This window comes from Mus musculus, chromosome 7, assembly GCF_000001635.26.
Source record: "Mus musculus strain C57BL/6J chromosome 7, GRCm38.p6 C57BL/6J".
NCBI lineage: Eukaryota > Metazoa > Chordata > Mammalia > Rodentia > Muridae > Mus > Mus musculus.
The window spans coordinates 34,256,302-34,275,970 of NC_000073.6; the positions used below are offsets into that span (position 1 = coordinate 34,256,302).

The window sequence follows — 19,669 nt, forward strand, 5'->3', positions numbered from 1 at the left end:
AAGAGAGAGCAGGGTCTTCCTATGTATCTCAGGCTAGCCTCCAACTCTTCCTTTTGCCTCAGTCTGTGCAGTGTTTTGCATTGTGCTCTCATGCTCTCACATATACTCACCAGCCCTGCCTGGCCGAACAGCAGCTGCACAGCAGTCTTACAGGCACCCCGCCACATGGACGGGCACACCTGATTCAGGACTTCAGTCACAGGAAGATCATCCCTAGGTGTGATTCCATTGTAGCAGCCTGCTTCCTTGATGAGCTGTAACATGGTATGCTACAGATTGACAAGAGAGAGGACAGTTCACATCTCAAGACTCTTGACACTGGCAAGGCTACAAAACTTATAGGGGTTATTTATGCAACCACCCTCAAGAGAGGCACTCTGAGAGCACCCAGATCATGCCATTTGGAAAAAAAAAAGTTTTTGGAGGCAGGATCTCACTATGTGTCCTTGGCTGGCCTAGAACTCTCTTTGTTCTGAGAGAGGCCAAGTTTCAGGTCCAGGCATATTACTTTGGGCTTCAGTTCCTTTGTCAAATTGGAATGGGGGAATACTCATGCCTCAATGAGACACTTAATTAAATAAAACAATGTATGAGAAGCACTTTGTTGTATTTCCCATGATGCTTTACAACTGATTATTATTACTGCACTAAGATTTCTATTACTTAATTCTCAAAACTCCACCAGCAACTATTAAGCATCAACAGCTCATGGTGTACTCTCAAACTCTTAAAGATCTGAACAAAATTATTAATAAAACTTGCTCAGTAAATGTCTTCTTATGTTATCCCAGGGTAAAGTGTGGCTCAGTGTCTGCTTTGCATATGTAAAGCAGAGTTAAACCCCTAGCATCATACACAAAAAAAGGAGAGACATCACAGGCCTACATTTGGCCATCACTGTACTCAGAAAAGTTAGAGCCTCCTTCCATGATTCCCATTTTAGTTTTTAAATGTATATTCTTCAAAAGCCCTTGAGTTTCCTGTAACAGCTCTATTCCAAGTTCATGCTCAGGTACTGGAACCCAGGGAATCCACAGAAAGATACCGTCTTAAGCTTCAGATTGTCGGCAGCCGACTCATTAAAGGAGACCCCCTTCAGGAAGTGCGATCCTATCTGCACAGGAACCGTGGGGAGCTCACACTGCATGGGCTGTGGGGGTGTCTGCCTTCGCCCTGTCTGCTGAGCTTCCGCCTCACTGCAGCAGCCCTGGAAGAAGTTTGAATAGGGGAGTGGAGGTGATCCACAGCTCATGTGATGAGCATTTGGTACCCACACGACTGAGTGAACAACTCCCATAAAGTCCTAGAGCCGCTGGAGAGAAAAGTGTACCTGCAAACTTGCTTCAATGGCCTTTGGGTTTAGATGGAAGCCAGCTTTCATTGCATATTCACAGTGGCCTAAGCTTTCCAAAGCTATTTTATAAGCCTGTAAGAATCAAGATCATGTAGCAGATTAGAATATGACAAAGTCTGACAAAAATAGGAACTTAACATTTCTACAGTTGTGGGGAGTGGATCTGGAAGGAGTTAGTTAAGGAGAGTGGAGTGAATACACTGTATGTATACATGAAATTCTTGAAAAATAAATACATTATGTTAAAATTTTCCTACAGTTATTGAGACTTGAGGACCTATTATTACTGTTACCTTTTTGAGTGGTCCAACTTCCCCCTTGGTGACTTGCATCTAACAGTATTGACAACACACTTACCTGCAAAGCACTGTCGATTTTTATGTTTAGCTCTTTTAGCTGGTGCTCAGGAATTGCTGCACTTTGAGAACAAAAGAGTTGTTGGACTTCGATTCCTGCCAGGCATCCATCACAGCCTCTCTCTCTCAATCTAGATGTCGCCTATGACATAAATAGTAACGAGTAGGTAAAGAAAGGCAATTATAGTTACTAGTAAAATTCAAACAGTACCAGCAGCGACAAATCCCATACCTAAAATGAACTACGTGAGCTGGATATACACCAGGGTTTTGGACCAGTCACACTACAAAGTCAGACTGAAACTTTACAGACTTAACTTTTGGAGATGATCTTACCATGTAACCCAGGCTGGTCTCAAACTTACAACTGGCATGCCTCAGCCTCCTACGCACTAGGATTACAAGCCTATACTGCCACCTCTAGCCAAGTAACATTTCTAGGAGTTAAGTCTCTATTCTTCCAGGTCAGGATAGAAATGTTAATATTTACAAAATGCACAGAACTGCAGGAAAGAAAACTAACAGCTTTAATGCTGTCAAGCTCAAGGTTTTCAATTTCACAAGCCATGTGTGCACACCAGGCTGTCTGTCTAACCAAGCCCTGAAACCTAATACATAGACTTAAGATTAAAACCAGCTGACTTCTAAGAATCTTCCAGTGAAACATTTAGTCCACAGGAGTTGTGCCAGCTACTACCCCAACCCTAGAGCATATAGTCTGGTCCCTGCCTTCCGGAAGCCAATGCCTTATCAGCCAAAGGTGAACTTAATAACTAAAACTGCAGTAGGGAGCAGAACTGAAAGTGGAATCTAGGGACCACCTCCAGTGGCCACTCCTGTACTCACCATACTCTAAAGTAAAGGATTATGAGTTCCAGGACAAGTTGGGCTACAAAATAAGAACCCATCTCATAAAAAGACAATTTAGGTTGAAAATTGGAACGTGCTCAGAGTAGGTGGTGGTATATGAAGACACCAACAAACCCTAACATCCATTAGTGATCCAAGGTGAAGGAGCAGAACACTAATGAACTCCATAAAGTCTAAGGATCAAGCAAGAAATGGCCACAGGCAAGGCAGGAGTCTGACATGGCAGCATTTGGTATGTCATACTGAGGCATCTATATTTGACCTGAACAAAATGAGAAGCAGTGATGTCTCACTTTAAAATCAGAGTGGTGAGGCAGAAATGGGAGAATGAAGTCCAGAAAGAAGTATGACCAAACTCCAAAACTAGGGAGTGACAGTAGATGGAGATAGGTGGGGTGGTTGAGCTGGTGGAATGGGAGACAGACATGATGGGAAGACTGAAAGGTTAGTCTTGGGTCTTGAATGTATGGTCTAGTGTCAGATGGCACCACTGACTCCCATAGGTATGGCACAGAGAGAAACATGTACGTGAAAAGCCAAAAATGAGCCACCTGGGGAACCTAAGAGAGGAGCAGCTAATTCAGGGCTCTGGAGCCCATGGGAAGTGGGCTGGCATATACATCTGAAGCATGCCTCCATATAGGAGTGGTCTAAGTCCTACACTGGGTCAAGATCCCCTCAGGAGAAGGGAACCCAGCACCGAACCATAAGAAGTTCAACTTAGAAGCTGCTCTGAGGAGAGGCAGCAAAGCAGCTGAAGAAAGGACAGCTTGATACAAAGAAGGCAACTTTTTTCTTAACTTCAATTCTAAATGCTTATATGTATTTATTTAGTGTAGTCTGAGACAGGGCACACATGTGCCACATTCTGCATGTAAAGATTGGAAGGCAACTTTTGGGGAATCTGTTTTTTCCTTAGACCTATTACACAGAAAAAAAACATCAGGTTTCTGTGTCAACCCCTTTACCTACTACAAAATCCTGCTAATACATAGCACATTTTATATGCCCATAGTACTTCATGATTTTTAATAAAAGGTGAAAGATTTGGCTGAGAAGAAATCAGAAAATATACGGTTCTCAGAATGAATAAAAAAGGTGAGGAAAAGATAACTTCAAAAAGTTAACTGTTCAAAGAGCAGAGAAACTGGTAGACTTTTAGGTTGGCAGCACATAAGTATTGAGAGAGATTAAATACTGGGTACAATGGCAGAAGCCAGTTCCTTGAAAATGGAAATAAGATAATGCCAAGGTAAGCCCTGGACCTGTGAAAAGGGTACCTCCTCTGTTGTGTCATAAAAGGGACAGATGGGATGGAGGTGAGCTGGAGAAGTGGTACTGTTCTGGCCATGCAGGAAGAAAGACTGCACTAGGAGACTCCATTTTCACAGGTAGTGTACAGAATGGGCACCCACAGGAAGCAGTGGGCAAAAGGGCACTGGATACACGGAAGTGGGCAGGGGAAAAGATCAGTGAGGTGGCACTCAAGTTTCAGAGTGTAAAGGGAATATTCTGTAGGCTGGAGCGGGAAGCAATAATGACAGAGGGCTGTGAAGCCAGATTACAGACAAAGGCCTGAACTCATGCCAGCAGGAGAAAAGGACAGTAGTAAGTCCCACCTCCAACTCAACCTCTAAGTGCCATTGAGGGTCTTTCCGAGGAAAGCCTTTTAGATGAAAGAGAAAGCCAAACAAACAATAACAGAAAAAAGGACAGACAGCAGCACAGCAGAGTATTATAACATCAGAAATGGAATATTGTGAAAACCTGAACAACTCTCTGAGAAAGGAGAAGAGATGGAAGATCAGAATTTCACTTATTTTTGTTTTGAAACATAAATATCCTAAGGTCTCATATATCCTAAGATGGCCTTGAATGCACTAAGTAAGGATGACCTTGATTGAGCTCCTGATCCTCCTGCTTCACCTCCCAAGTGCTGTGACACAGGTATTTGCTACCATGCCTGGCTTTAGGTCCATAACAAAAGGCAATACACTGCAAATTAACTGTGGGGTAATTCAAATCATCTAGGAAATAACATACATACACTCCTTAACCATACACGAAGATTATGTACTCTCTATATAAAGTAAAATAGCAAGTCTTTGTGAGGCCATCTTGGAAGGTTTTACTTTTCCTTTTTCTCACTAGGAAAGAGGTGTTAGCAAGAGAGCCACTGAAATGCAGCAGAAAAGGAGTGCACAGCTTTAGAGTGCTGTCTAGGCTCCTCTGCTGGACTTCAGGCTTGAGTGGTAGTACTGAGTGCCACAGTCCAGCTTAAGCTTACCTTGGGTCAGACCATAACCCAGGGGACCACTCCACTGTGCTGCTCCCTATAGTAATCACTGTAATGCATGTTATTCAGTGTGGGCTTTGTGGGCTGCTATGAGCCTGTGAAAAATTTCTGCCTTATGACTTCAACTGCTATCTTCCTATCTCTTTCAATTAGATTATCAAGCATTGTGGCCATGGTTTAAGATACTTAGAGAGAAGGCATATATCGCTTTAATAAAAACTTTGAGAAGCAGATAGAGAATTATTCTTTAAAAACAACAACAAAAACCAAAACTACCAAATGGCCTCAATCCTGTATGTAATGTCGAATAGTTTTTTTTGTTTTTGTTTTTGTTTTTTTTCCCAAGACAGGGTTTCTCTGTATAGCCCTGGCTGTCTTAGAACTCACTTTGTAGACCAGGCTGGCCTTGAACTCAGAAATTTGCCTGCCTCTGCCTCCCAAGTGCTGGGATTAAAGGTGTGTGCCACCACCGCCACCACCGTCAGATAGTTCTGCCAGGCTGTCAGATAGTTCTAAGTGCAGCAGGGCCACTAACAATACAGATTTAACTCTTGCTGTGTTAGCCATCACTGTGATCTGTGGGTCTCATTTCAAAGTGTCTGCAGGCCTGCAGGTCTCTATGAAGTGTGGGATCTGGCTGATGAAGAATGCAATGCTACTGGCAACTGCAGCGGCTCTGGAAACTGCCTCCTGCCTCCTGCCTCAGGCGGAACACTGATGAGACTATGTAGTTGAGTCTTCTCAGCCTCTTCTCCTATGGCAACAGTACCCTCCAGGTTTTTCAACATAATACTTTCCTATCAAAAGACCATATACATTTGCATGTATGTGTTAAAATGCTTACAAAACACATGCTGCCATTGATGAAGACCCTGACTAAAAAACAAACCAGGGCTGAAAGCAGCGCTCAGTGGTTAAGAGCACTTCCAGAGGACCCAAGTTCAATTCTCAGCAACTATATGGTGGCTCACAACCACCTATAACTTGTGTTCCGGGGAAATTGATGCCCTCTTCTGGTTGGGTTTCTCAAAGACTGTACACATGTGGTGCACTAACATATATGAAGGTGTATTTATTATTAAAAATAAATAAGTGGAGTATAGTGATAGATACCTATAAATAACCCCAGCACTTGGGAGGCTGAGACAGAAGCATTACAAGTTTGAGGCCTGCCTGGGCTATTCAACAAAATACTGTCTCGAAAAATAAAAGGGGGAGGAAGAAGAAGGGAAGAGACAGACTGACTTTATAAAGAGCAATTTCTTTTTTTAACTTTTTCTATGTGTGTGCCTGCATGCCTGTGTGTATAACTCATGAAAGTCAGCACAATCAGGTTCTATCGCAAACACCTTCACCAATTGAACCACCCTGCCAATTGAAAAACTATTTCTGACTTGTTAATATCCAAGTTTAAGTTCTGGGTGTAGAGAAGTCTCAACCTTCCCAATGCTACAGCCCTTTAATATAGTCCCTCATGTTGTGATGACCCCCCCCCCAGCCATAAAATTATTTTGTTGCTACTTCATAATTGTAATTTCGCTACTGCAATAAATTATGTAAATATCTGTGGTTTTGGATAGTCTTAGGTATCTTGTAAAAGGGTCATTCAACCCCTGAAGAGGACTGAGACCCTGGCTGAGAACCACTGGACTAGAGAATACCATGCTAGAGTGGCCAGAGGAAGAACTGTATACTAGGCAGGATGCTCCATGAAAAGGTTTGAAGATGGCCAGCAGTAAACTTCTAAAGCAGGTCCTCATCCAAGAGGTTGTACGGGCACCAGAAGCCCAGAGGAGAATGCTCATTGGACACTGGCATGTCCCTCCCCAAATCTGATCACTATGCCATTCTATCCCGCTCAAGCTTCTCTACCCACTAGTGAGGCTGTGCTGGGTAGCTTCTGATCATTAAAAAATAAAAGGCTTCATGTGTCAAATAAATTAATAGGAAAATGGCTAAGATCACATGCAAAAAAAATGATAAATGAGGACCTAAGATTAGTTCAGCTAAGCATCTTTTTCTATTCATTTTTATGAAGTTTTGGAGTTGGCATATATAGTAATAGGTTTCATCATCGCACTTTCTTGCATTTGCCACTGCAGTTTGTTCTCTCCTGCTCCCCATCCCTGCCTGCATGCCCTGAGTTCAAGGCTGCCTGGTCTACAGAGTGAGTTCCAGGACAGCCAGGACTATACAGAGAAACCCTGTCTAGGAAAAAAAAAAAAAGAAAAAGAAAAAAAGAAAAAGGAAAAAAAAAAAAGAAGAAGAAGAAGCAGCAAGCTAGTGGTAAGTTTACAACTTAATGTCTAAAAGCAAGTGTCTCTCCTGGGAGCCAACAGTCAAAGAATCCCAGCAGCCTCTCCCAGGTCAGTTACCTCAGCTGCCCCTCGCCAGGATCGCACAGCTTCCTCCAGTTCAGGTGTGTGGCCCATGCCAGACAGACTGCTGTTCTTTTTTTCTGGCACAACTACCTCAGCAAAGCAAGAGTGAGCCACCGGCTGGACTTTCTGCAAGGCGTGGGTCAAAAACTGGAAATGGACTTGCACCACTGTCAAGAAACATCGCCCCAACACCTGTGAAAACAAAAGAGCAAGGGGATTTTAGGCTGTGGGTTGCTCATGGATTAGTGCAGTAACTCCTCAACTGTCAACAGACTGGCAATCATAAAAGCATGCAATGCTAAAAAGTCCCCCTGCTTTACAAGTGCCTGCCTATTGGGCCTTGATACTAGAAATTTAGAAGTCAAAACATTTCAAAGAGCCAGGTGTGGTGGCTCACGCCTTTAGTCCCAGCACTCAGGAGGCAGAGGCAGGCGGATTTCTGAGTTCGAGGCCAGCCTGGTCTACAAAGTGAGTTCCAGGACAGCCAGGGCTATACAGAGAAACCCTGTCTGAAAAAAACAAAACAAAACATTTCAAAGCAAGCAGTAAGCCTCAGGCACAAGTGGGTCTTCCAACTTCCCCCCACCTGTCCTCACTTCCCGAGTCTAGACTGTCTTTGAGTTCCTGTGGGTCCGAGCCATTCATAATCTCAATTGTGGCCACAGAGTATTCAGAACGCAAAGGAAAAGTCATGGTATGTGAGTAAAAATCTGAAAGGTTGGTTTGACCTAGAAGAAAACATTCCATTGGGAATGAAATTCAAAGATACTGGTTGTTTCAGTGCTGTGCTAATATTGTTATGAATACAGTTGTTTGTTGTGTTCCTCCTACTCATTACAAAACAAAGCTGACAGACCAGTTTTCCAGGAGTCAACAAAACATAGGAGATAATGCTATCAACAAGGCAGAAACCCACTAATCTGACACTATCAGTGGTTGGTTGGCTAGTTAATAATTCAAATAGGATCTCACTGGAACTGTCTGTCCTGGAACTCACTCTGTAGGACAGGCTGGTCTCAAACTCACAGCAATCTGCCTGCTTCTGGCTACCAAGCCCTGGATTTAAATGCACATGCCACCATGTCCAGCCAGAATTTTTTTTCAAACAATAAATCTGACAGATATGGCGATATATTCAGGTAATTCTAGCACTTGGAAGACTTAAGTAGGTGCATCATGAGTTCAAGACCAGCCTGGTCTACAAAGAGAGTTAGAAGCCACTGTTCCCCTGCTTCAAAACAATAATAGAAGCCCAAATCCCACTGCTAATAGACAAATGTTCTAAATTGTTAAAATGTTAAATGAACATTTTAAGCCATGAAAGATTATTTGCTTGGAGACCAGGGAAGCTGTTCCCTTTCTTGCTTCCTAGTGACTTGACTTCCTCCCCCACCCCCTTTTTCAGGAGACAGGGTCCAGGAATTCAATCTGTAAACCAGGTTGGCCTCAAACTCAGAGATCCACCTGTCTCTGTCCCCTCTAAGTGCTAGTACTAAAGGTTTGCACCACTGCCACCTCCCCCCCCCCCTCTTACTTTCTCTGTATGTTTTTGGTGGTACTGAAGCTATCCCCAGGGCCTGGAGCAGAATGAGGAAGAGCTAACATCCTCCTTCCGTTTTATCTTTGTACTTTATACAGGAGGGTCTCACTAAGTAGCTCAGGCTGGCTTTGGACTTGCAATCCCCCTGCCTCAGTCTCCTGAATTTCTTAGATTTCAGGAGTGTACAACTCCCAGTCTGGTTTTCTAACTTGGGCACAGCTGTGATGTTTGTTGATTTCCTATGTTTTTCTCTAAAAAGCAGGAGAAACTGCTAGCTGAAAAAGACCCTGAGCTTGGAGAATTGAAAGTTCAAAGTCTGCCTGGGCAATCTGGTGAGACCCCAGCTGCTCCAACTGTCTGCACTCCTTTCTCAAAGATTTAACATCCATTAGAGTCCCGACGCTCTCACCCCATCTTGTACCTTGGAGCAGCCTAAAGACTCAGCCACATCTAAGTCAGATGCTGCCCTTAACCATAAACCCAATCCAGCATCACACAACAGAGCTGCTTTGCTACAGAAACTGGGACAGGCCAGCTCCCAATACCTATTCTCTCTAAAAGATTTCTCCCCTGTAGAAAGCACCAGAGCAAACATGTTAATTTAAAGTTTCATCCAAAACTAGAGCAAAAAACAAACAAACAATAAGCTCATATTAAAGTGTCCACCCTCTAAGTGAACAGCTAAATCAAAGCTGAATTCTACCTCCTAGGTTTCCACTGCCCCTTTCCTCAGAGCTCCTCCCTACTAAGGCTACGGCTATGAAGGGTAGGGTGAGGGACACAGACCTAAGAATCCAGCTAGAGACTCCTGACATGAATACACGCCCTCTGTCTAGTACCATACACACTACCAGTCGGCTTTAACTAAGCATTCAGCATGTACTTGGTCTACACTACAGAGTTCATATGGGTTGTGTCACAAATCCCAGAATACCCCTATGAAGTCATCTCTATGTTACAGAGAAAAAGACTAAGGCTAGACAAGTTATGAAACCAGGCACAAAGGTTACAAAACAAACAAGCAGAACAGTCTCTTCATTCAGTGTTCAGCTTCTACGATTTTAGCAAGTATGTCCTCTTGTCTTCAACACTTTCAATATCCAAACAGACAGAGGGTGGCAGCACTGGACCAGGCACACAACAGAAATTCAGTCTTAACTGGCACCGGCTAAGGGCACCAGGAAGCTCCCTATAGCGACAGAGGAGCTGGGTGGCTCCTCCAGGTCACACTCTCTCCCCTCTTTCTTGGCCTCTTAGCAAGCTATGGGAGAAAGAAATGGAGGGTAAGTGAAGTTGCCATGCTGCTCTGGGGTCACATTCTCCCAGCTTCTGACCAATGAAAATTACTTGCTCCTTCTAATAATAAATATATAATACATGAATGCCTAATATGTACAAAGCTCAAAAATCCTGAGGGTACACAGGAAAGAGGATGAGAAAATCCCTGTGCTCAGGAGGGTTACATCCTAATAGGGCTAAGAGACAACAAAGCCATAAATAGACACAAGGTCAGATGCAGCTGGAGAACAAGCTGCCTGGCAGGTGGTGAGGAAAAGGCTCTCTGAGGATAAACCAAGGAAGAAAGCTTCACTTCCTACTCTGAAAGGAACACTCTGAGAAATGGCAGTGAAGCCTGGTATCTGGATCACAGAAGCATGGGGCTGGGGTGGGTCCTCCTAATGCACTGCTAGAGAGGTGGAGGTGGAATCCTGCTGTCAGTCTGCTGTCTTTGCTCTTTATTATGTACCTGACCTTAGATGAGTCATTTAAGCTGCAGTTCTTCTCTGTAAGAACTGCCCTCTTCTTTCCCACGATGGGTAAAGCATAAACCCAATTAAGATTGTGACAAAATACACGTTGTAAATAATTAAAGGCCAACCTAACCAGTAGTTAGCCCGACTCTTGGAAACTGGTTTCAGTGACTACTTATTATAAAATGTCACCTCAAGTAACAGACACATAAACATCACCTTCTGAGAGGACAAAGCTCCTGTCTCTGCTCACCCTTTATCTCATCTCCTTTCCTGGCTCAGCCCTCAACGCCCTTAATAGACCTCACCCTCCTTGACTCAGGGATGGGCCAGTTCTTGGGGACTGTCCTCACACAGGTTTGGAAGAATGTGTCCCAGGGTCACAGACAGCTCTCTCAGCTCACAGACTCAGGGCATGTAAGGCTGCAGAACAGATTGGATAAGCTGGAGAATGGGTGAGTGGAACAGTCAAGGCCAGGTACTTAAGTATAAAATAGCACTGAAGCTCTACCAACAGCCACCACCTTAACCCATGCCAGGAGCCACACACATGGTAAAGTAACCCATTTTACATATGACAAAACAGGCTTAAAAAGATAAATTTGCTTAATGTCAAGTAGGTTTAAGTGAGGAATGTCTGTCTCACTCTAAAAGACATTTCTGACCACCAGGTTGCCCTGTCTGCCTGTGACAAGATCCAGGATATAAAAACAACAGTGGGTAGGTACTAAAGAGAAGACATTCTGGAAGCAGATAATCGTTAGGGAGCTACTGAAACAGAACCCTGCTTACTGGAAATTCCTGATGGCCAAGACGGGTATATCACAAGCCTGGTGCCATGGTATATGCCTGTAATCCTAGCACTCAGGAGGCTGAGACATGAGATCCACAAACTCAAAATCTACGTGGATTACAGAGTGAGACTAGGTCTCAAAGCAGAACAGTTGCGCACATGAACCTTCTTATTCTCTTATACTGTATGCACAGTATCTACCACACTGTAGACATGGGTATAACCAGAGTCCCTCTCTTCTTGGTGTACCTGTTTGGTTGTTTAATGTTGCTGTTAATATTTTATTTTTATCTGTGTGTTTGTCTACACATATATCTATACCCCAGTGTATGCCTAGTGCCTGAAAAGGCCAGAAGAGGGTTTGGAACTGGAATTACAAAAAGTATGAACTGCCATGTAGGTGCTGGGAACTGAACTCAGGTCTTCTCCAAAAGCAGCCATCTCTCTACACCTCTTGTATGTTTCTTGAGGCAACAACTCATCTGGACTGGCCTCACTAGTGTAGCCTCACTAGTACAAGGGTGACCTTGTACTGAGTTTATAGGCCTGGGGCCACCACACCCTCTTTCTTCTCAGTAAGTTTTATAGCTTAAGCAGATTACAAAGGGTTCTAATTTAAGTCCATCCTGTTTGAGAACTAAGACATCCTTTCTGTACCATCATAGTTGTTGAGGGTCAACCTCTATGTTCTGAAATTTTGTTACAGCCATTCCTTCCTACAGCACTTTCTACCTGCTTGTGAATGGAACTGTGGATGCCTAGGTCAACCTCATCTCCCAAAACAGCTTACTTTTTTTCCATATTAACACAGATGGAAGAACCCAAAAGTTCACTGCTCTGCTCAACTCCATTCAACAATTCATCTTTCTTAGATCCCTGCAAAAACTAAGCCATTCTGTACCTTATGTCTGACCAGACAAAAAGTCTCTAGAGTGAAAGCAAGTTGCCAGACTGGCTGCTTCCAATTGAAATTCCAAAGCCATTCCATCATTTCCCTCTCTCCAGTACTTATATACCTTACGCATTCCATTTCATTTTCAGTGTTCACAACCTTGTTTTGAATACAGCTTATTGTCTATATGGTAATTCCAGAGTCATTACACAATGACCCAACCCACAGACCAGACCTTGATACTGCCATCTAAATGTGTCTCAGGAGAAACAGAGAACACAGACTACTTGAAGACTATGGAAAGTACTTATGAAAACTGCACTACAGGTTAAAAATGGGGAAAAAAAAAACCAAGCTTACTGAAAATAGCATGCAAACACTGACAAGCTGGTGCTGTACTGTGGGAGAATGCTTGTTGATCACGCAAGACTCAGATTTCCATCCCAGGGGTGTGGTTCCTTGATTAACAAAAAAAATCTACAAATCTTTTTGCAGCCAGAATTTTCAATCACAGAGAAAAGCCAAGCTATACATAAGGTGGAACAACCAGAAAATGTAATAAAGTCAGCATATGCCTACAACACCACATGTTCAGACAAAAGAACATTCTGACCTGGACAAGCTGCTATATTGCCAGTAAAAACAGCAGAGGTGGTTTCTGAGCTCCTGCCTGCCACATGGGCTAAGCACCATGACATGCAAAGCCTTTGACGGTGATACATCTTCACTTTTAACTGGACAGGGCTTGGAGGGGTAGGGATTCTGCTAAAAAATAAACAGTACTAACTATTCCTGAATAAATAAATAAAATACTTTGGGTATTTTAGTAAAATCTAGATGTTATTATATGTTGTTTTGTTGTTCATTTCCCAAAATAAATTATTATGAGTCAATAGTACAGCACCTGTTTTTGCATGCATAGGGTCCTGAATCTAATTTACTGCCATGTTATATGTGCTAAATATGTAAGAAATCTATCTTGTTCTTATTTTTGAGACAAGGTCTCACAATGTAGCCCTGGCTGGCCTCATATTCAGACATAAAGAGATCAGTTTGCCTCTGCTTTCTCAAACTCTGGGATTAAAGGTTTGTTCTAGTACACCTAGCCATTTTTTCAAGATTTTTAAAAAACTATATGCATATGTTGTGTGTCCATAGAAGTATAGGTACCCATAGAGTCCAAACAATCCCTTATAGCTAGAGTTACATACAGATGGTTGTAAGGCACCCAACGTGGATGCAGGGAAGCCAAACTCAAGTCCTCCTCAAGAACAATGGTTGCTCTTAACCTCAGAGCCATCTCTCCAACCTCACAAGAAGTCATGTTTCAGCTTCATTGCAAAAAATCTTAATACAACTTAAAAAAAAAAAGATTATCCAGGGAAAGGCTACAAAAGGTAAGTATCTAAATTCACATTAATTATGGTAAATCAAAGACAATATCTGTTCTTAAACTCTTTCCCCACTTCAGATGTAAATTTTCTCCATAACCAAATTTATATTGTATGTTTCTATGGGGTAGAAATTGAAAATATATCCAAGTCACCACACATCGTATGGCCTACAAGCCCACTAAAATTTAGGAATTTTTGTTGTTGTTGTTGAACTAAGTATATTTTTGTTAAAAAGTTGTCATTGCCCTTAAGAATGCTTCAAAACTAGGCATGGCAAACACCTGTAGGCTCAGCTTTTCAGGAGGCTGAGGAAAGAGAATCATTCAAATGCATGAGTTTGAAGCCAGGCTGGGTTCAACAACATAAAAAAACAAAACACCATAACTTGAATCAGTGCTTCAGGAGCTGCCTCACTGAGACTCAGAGCTCCCACCCCCATCCATCAGAAACACTAACGACCCCTCCACCCTCGTCCCCACAGTTTCTAACTAGTGATTCTCTGGTGAGTCTTGGATAGGTCAGAAAAGCCTAGCCTATCTCAGCAATGCGGAGAGGGTGAGCCTCCACCTCTGCCTTGACTGATTTCCTTTGTCTGACATCCAACATCCAAGATACTGTACTGGCTTAAATCTCTCCTGGCTTTTCAGCTGATCCAGTTTCAGACTCCCTGGCTGCTTCCCAGTCATCTTCTGACCTCTACATGCTGGAGTACTCTAAGGCTTGCTGCAGCACCACTCACTTGCTGCATCCTGTTTTCTAGTTTTAAATACCATCTATTAACCCATAGTTCCCATATTCTGTTGCTGTGGACCTCAGCTCTCCTCTCTCAAAGTGTGTTCACCTATCTACTGAAAACCACACCTTAACAAGTATCCCAGACCTATTATTCTAGGCATCTCTTCCTTCTGTTCTTAGTAACAGCAGTATTAGGAAGAGACCCAGGTACAGAAAGAAACCCTGGAGGGCATCTTTGATTCTCTTCTCCCTTCCTCCCCACCCCCATCTCTGCCTCTGTTAGTCTATCTCTGACTGTCTCTGTCTCTCTCTCTGTCTCTCTTACACACACACACACACACACACACACACACACACACACAGCATTACAGATAATTCCAGCACTTGAGAGGCAGAAGCAGGCAAATCTTTTTAAGTCTAAGGCCAGCCCGATCTACTCACCCAGGAGCTATATTGAGAGACCCTATCTCAAAACAGACAGAAAAAAACCCTGAATAATGGTGTTGGGCACCTTTAATCCCAGTACTCGGGAGGAAGAGGCAGGCAGATCTCTGAGTCTGGGGACAGCCTGGTCTACAGATGGAGTTCTAGATCAGCTAGGACTACACAGAGAAACCTTGCCTTGCAAAAAACCAAACCAAACCAAAGTAAACCAAACAAACAAAAACCCACACAAATGCTGCCCAAGTATAAAATCCTAATCCACAGAACCCATGCAAAAAACCAGTTGTGGCAATATCCATTGATAACCCAGCACTACTATGGTGAGATGAGAGGGGGAGACAGAAGTTCCAAGTCAGCTAGCCTAGAGTATATGGGGCAGTAGCAAAAACAAGTGACCCTACCTCGATAAGGAGGAAGGTGAGAACCAACTCCCAGACATTCTCTGATTCCTACAAGTGCATATGTGCATGCCCGCAGTCACATTCACACAAAAAACAAATAATTATATGCAAACCACTCCACTCCAGTTTTCAGTTTCACAAGATCAGTAAAGTTCAAGAGATAGATGGTGGTGGTGCCTATACACCATGTGAATTTTTTTTTGTTTGGTTGGTTTTTTTGTTACTGAACACTTGTAAACAGTTAAAACAGCAAGCTCTACATTATATATATTTTACCTTATAAAAATCTAGTCCTAAAACAACAAACAAACAAACAAACAAAATCTAGTCCTAAACTGGACATGGTGGTACACTCCTGTAATCCGTTACCCTGGGAGGTGGAAACAGGAGAGATTCAAAGTGATTCTCAGCTATTCTGTGAGTTCAAGGCCAGACTGGGCTACACAAGACCCTGTCTCAAAAAACAGACAACTCCTTCCCAATTTCCCCCATACCCCTCAAAAAAACCAAACAAATGAACAAAAACTAGTAACAACAAAACCTATTTATCTCCTATACAACCGTTCCATTCCAAGCTACTACAATCTCTTGCCTAGATTACTGTTATGGCCTATAGCTTTCTTCACTCACTAACACCAGATTTATGCCTAATAACAACTCCCTGAATTGTATGGGGCTTGACCTTCAGCTGTTCCACCTGCATCCTCAACAACTTGCACAACGTGGAGGAGAAGAAGGAACACTCTTCTTTTCCAGTGAGGAGACCTAGTTGTTCTCATCTAGTACTTCCTGTCACAGGTCCATGGGCTAGCTAGACCTTATCAATTATCACTGTCAGCTGTCAGGAGACTATGAAGGGTAATCCCAAAAACAACACAGCTGAAAAACAAAGAGTTTCTTAGTAAGAAAAAAGGAGATTGGACACTAGAGAGCAAATAGCAGCCCCTTGGCGGGGTGGGGGTGGGGGGCACGGACACGGAGGGATGGAGGGAGGGTAAGAGAATGAGGGAATGAGAGAATGTGTGTGTGTGTGTGTGTGTGTGTGTGTGTATGTGTCTGGGTGGGGAATGGGATACAGGACGTCTGAAAGCAGAACTGAAACAACCAGGCTTGAGGCCATTTTCCATTTGCATTACAGCACACTTTCCACACCTAGTGCCACAGACTTTTCATCTGCCTGGAGCACTTCCTGTCCTTACCCATCAGAGCAAGCTGGTAGCTACTTCCCCAGTTATTTATCAGGAGGGTGGTGGTACAAAGAACAAAAAGCAAAGCAGGAGAGCAGGCTGGGCTTCTACAGTCAGGACGTATTCACAGGGGTTCCTCCACATCCAGATAATTGCACTTTCCTAGTTCTGAACATTTTACCATTAGCCTAGTTCCCATAAAGGGATGTACTCTGTGTGTATACAGCAATGGCCTGAGGCACTGGGGAGGGTCCAGATGCATAGGATACTTAACTCCTGTGTGTTAAATCTGGTTGCTTTTTGTGGTGCTGAATATAGAACCTAGGACCCCAACCCTTGCCCAGAGGATTTTGGGCAATTATTTTACAGATGATCTGATTTTAAAGAAAAGAAAGGCTGCAAGAATATGTCATTAATCAATCATATGAAACCTAAACTGACCAGCAGCCATAAACATTAGCCTTACCTAAGTTATATTCTCTGAACTCTTTATACTTCTGATTACTTATTACTTTCCCATGAAATCTAATTTTCCCTTGCGTCTTTCTTTCTTCCTTCCCTTTCTCTTTCTCCCTCCCTCTTTCTTTCAACAGGGTTGCCCTGTGTAACCTAGGCTGGCCTGCAACTCACCACCCTCATCTCTTAGTATCCTACTGGGAATGTAGGTGTGTAGTACCATGCTTGACTTCCCTGGATTCCCTAAACTACCTAATAACAGCCTGGACTGTTAGAAGACGAATTCGCAAGCACTAGCCCCTCCAAGAAATACAATCATTCACTAGGTCCTCGGTACTCCAATCATGCATTTGTAATGTTCTCTAGTTTTCACACTTGGAAAATGTCCAAGCATACACAAAAGCAAAACAGAGAATATCACTACGCACCCATCAAAAGGCTTCCATCTTGCATGGTGACACATACTTTTCAACTATCCCTGCCTCTATCCTTTTTTTTTGTCTTGAATTAAAATCCAATCAACCAAGAGCTAACACACATTCAAACTTAATTCAAATTAACTTGTTTGTTTGTTTTTGAGACAGGGTCTCTCTTTGTGTCCCTAACTATGGAGGAACTCTCTGTAGACCAGGCTAACTTCACTATCAGAGAGATCTGCCAGCCTCTGCCTCCTGAGTGCTGGGATTAAAGGCATTCGCCACCACCAACTGACCAACTCAAATTAATCACTGTCTGAATTCTGCTTCCCAAAAGGTCATTTTGCTTAGTTCTTTTTTTTTTTTTTAAGATTCATTTATTTATTATATGTAAGTACACTCTAGCTGTCCTCAGACAATCCAGAAGAAGTAATCAGATCTTGTTATGATGGATGGTTGTGAGCCACCATGTGGTTGCTAGGATTTGAACTCTGAACCTTCGGAAGAGCAGTCGGGTACTCTTCCCCACTGAGCCATCTCACCAGCCCCCCATTTTGCTTAGTTCTTATCTCTCTTAATTCTTTTTTAATCTAGAATAGTACCTTTACCTATTTTCATGCAACTGTCTTGAACAAATCAGGTCAACTAACTACCGAATATTCCACCTCCTGTCAGATTAGTTTCTTGTGGTACTGTGTAACTCAGTACATTATACCCCATATTTCTATAGACTCAAAGTTCATTTCAGAAGCTTGATCAAATTATTTCAGGGTTTTTTTTCCTGGTCTTTGTTTTTTGTTTTTCATTTTTTTATCTATTTATTTCATGTATGAGTACCCTTTAGCTGTTTCCAGGCACACCAGAAGAGGACATCAGATCCCATTACAGATGGTTGTGAGCCACCATGTGATTGCTGGGAATTAAACTCAGGACCTCTGGAAGAACAGTCAGCACTCTTAACCACTGAGCCATCTCTCCAGCCCTGTATGTTTTTTTTTTTTTTTAACAAGAGTAAGATACTGTATGTACAAGTACAAGACTGTATGCTGTGGAGATTACAAGTGTAACTCAGCAGTAAAACACACCTGCTCTTGGGTTTCATTCCAACACTGAAAGGAAGGAAAAAAGGATGGAAGGAAGGGAGGGATGGAGGAAGGGAAGAAGGGAGGGAAGGAGGGAAAAAAGGATGGCAGAGAGAGGGGAAGGAAGGAAAAAGAAAGGAAAGGAAATTAAGTGGAGACATAATTTTCATACTGTGTAGCTTTCATAATGGGAGACATCATCTGCCTTGATTCTGGTGACAGTGACCACTGAGACTGATCACTGGGATTTGAGTACAGAAGACCTAATTCCTCCTTTATGTAATTCCTCAGCGACCTTTCACTAAATGGCTTCATTCTTTATTACCACCACTGTTTGAGTAACTGAATTCCTCATGGTCAACAAAATGTCTTTTCTAACCTGTATTGTCATTTCCAGACTAAAGAGTGCTAAGATGCTTTTTAAAGAAGTTTCATTACCCAACCAGGCTATAGAACATACCAGAAAAGCAAAAATCTGCTTAATTCCTTACTTTTCTCTTTTTATTTATTATCGTTACTGGTGTTTTGTTGGTTTTTGAAGATTTATTTTTATGTGCATTAGTGTTCTGCCTGCTGTCTGTGTGAGGGTGCTGACTGTATAGAACTACAGTTACCAACAGTTGTGAGATGCCATCTGGGTGCTGGGAATTGAACCTTGGTCCTCTAGAAGAGCAGCCAGTACTCTTAATTGATGAGCCATCTCTCCAGCCCCTGTTTTGTTTTGAGACAGGCCTTGGTTTGGGCTGGGACTTGCTATGCAGGTCAGGCTGAACTAGAACTGACTGAGATCCTCCTGCCTCTGCTTCCTTAGTGTTGAAATTAAGGGTGTGAGCCACCAGGACTGGCCACTTTTCAACTTTTTAATTAGTTATCTCCAGAGTTGATTTGGATTAACTGCAGAAACTAGGAAAATAAAAAGGGCCCATTGTGGAAGTGGGAAATGGAGCAATAGAGAGACAACAGCAGGGTACAAGGGATCTGAAGGGAGAAAGGGGGAGGGGCTTTAGTTAGGGATGGAAGAGGGAGAAGATAAATACAGAAAAGGAGCAGCATAATAGAACACCTGAAAAAGTCCTAAGGAATCATACTATTAACTATCTAAACGTATCTATAATATATGTAAGTGGTGTATATAAAATACACACACACAGAATTTAAATTAAATGTTCCAATTTTCCTAAGCTTTCAACGGCAAGAAATTAAACCAATGTCCTACCTAGCTATGACGCCTATGAACTGAAATGACCAGAATGGCACAGTAACCCTAATGGTGCCACAGTGGCAAGCACACCTTGACAGTAACCAATAGTTCTCTAATTAA

General features: G+C 42.7%; 1 protein-coding gene across 11 annotated transcripts in view, besides 1 other annotated feature; it reads right to left on the minus strand.

Annotated features, from left to right (window-relative positions):
- The window catches only part of Garre1 (granule associated Rac and RHOG effector 1), a 76,848-nt gene that overhangs the window by 19,595 nt on the left and 37,584 nt on the right, over positions 1-19,669 (minus strand). For all 11 annotated transcript variants that reach the window (XM_006539896.3, XM_030242461.1, XM_006539895.2 and 8 more), the window contains 5 exons: positions 7,252-7,449; positions 1,712-1,852; positions 1,331-1,426; positions 1,046-1,207; positions 111-269 (listed from right to left, as the gene is read on the minus strand). In XM_006539896.3, the coding sequence (XP_006539959.1) occupies positions 111-269; positions 1,046-1,207; positions 1,331-1,426; positions 1,712-1,852; positions 7,252-7,449 (756 nt within the window). The remainder of the gene's footprint in view (positions 1-110; positions 270-1,045; positions 1,208-1,330; positions 1,427-1,711; positions 1,853-7,251; positions 7,450-19,669) is intronic.
- Positions 8,854-13,492: an enhancer, noted in NCBI's record as "VISTA enhancer mm1379". NCBI's record gives its function as "enhancer in: limb[8/9] | eye[4/9] | heart[8/9]" and the evidence as "EXISTENCE:transgenic organism evidence [ECO:0001131][PMID:17130149]".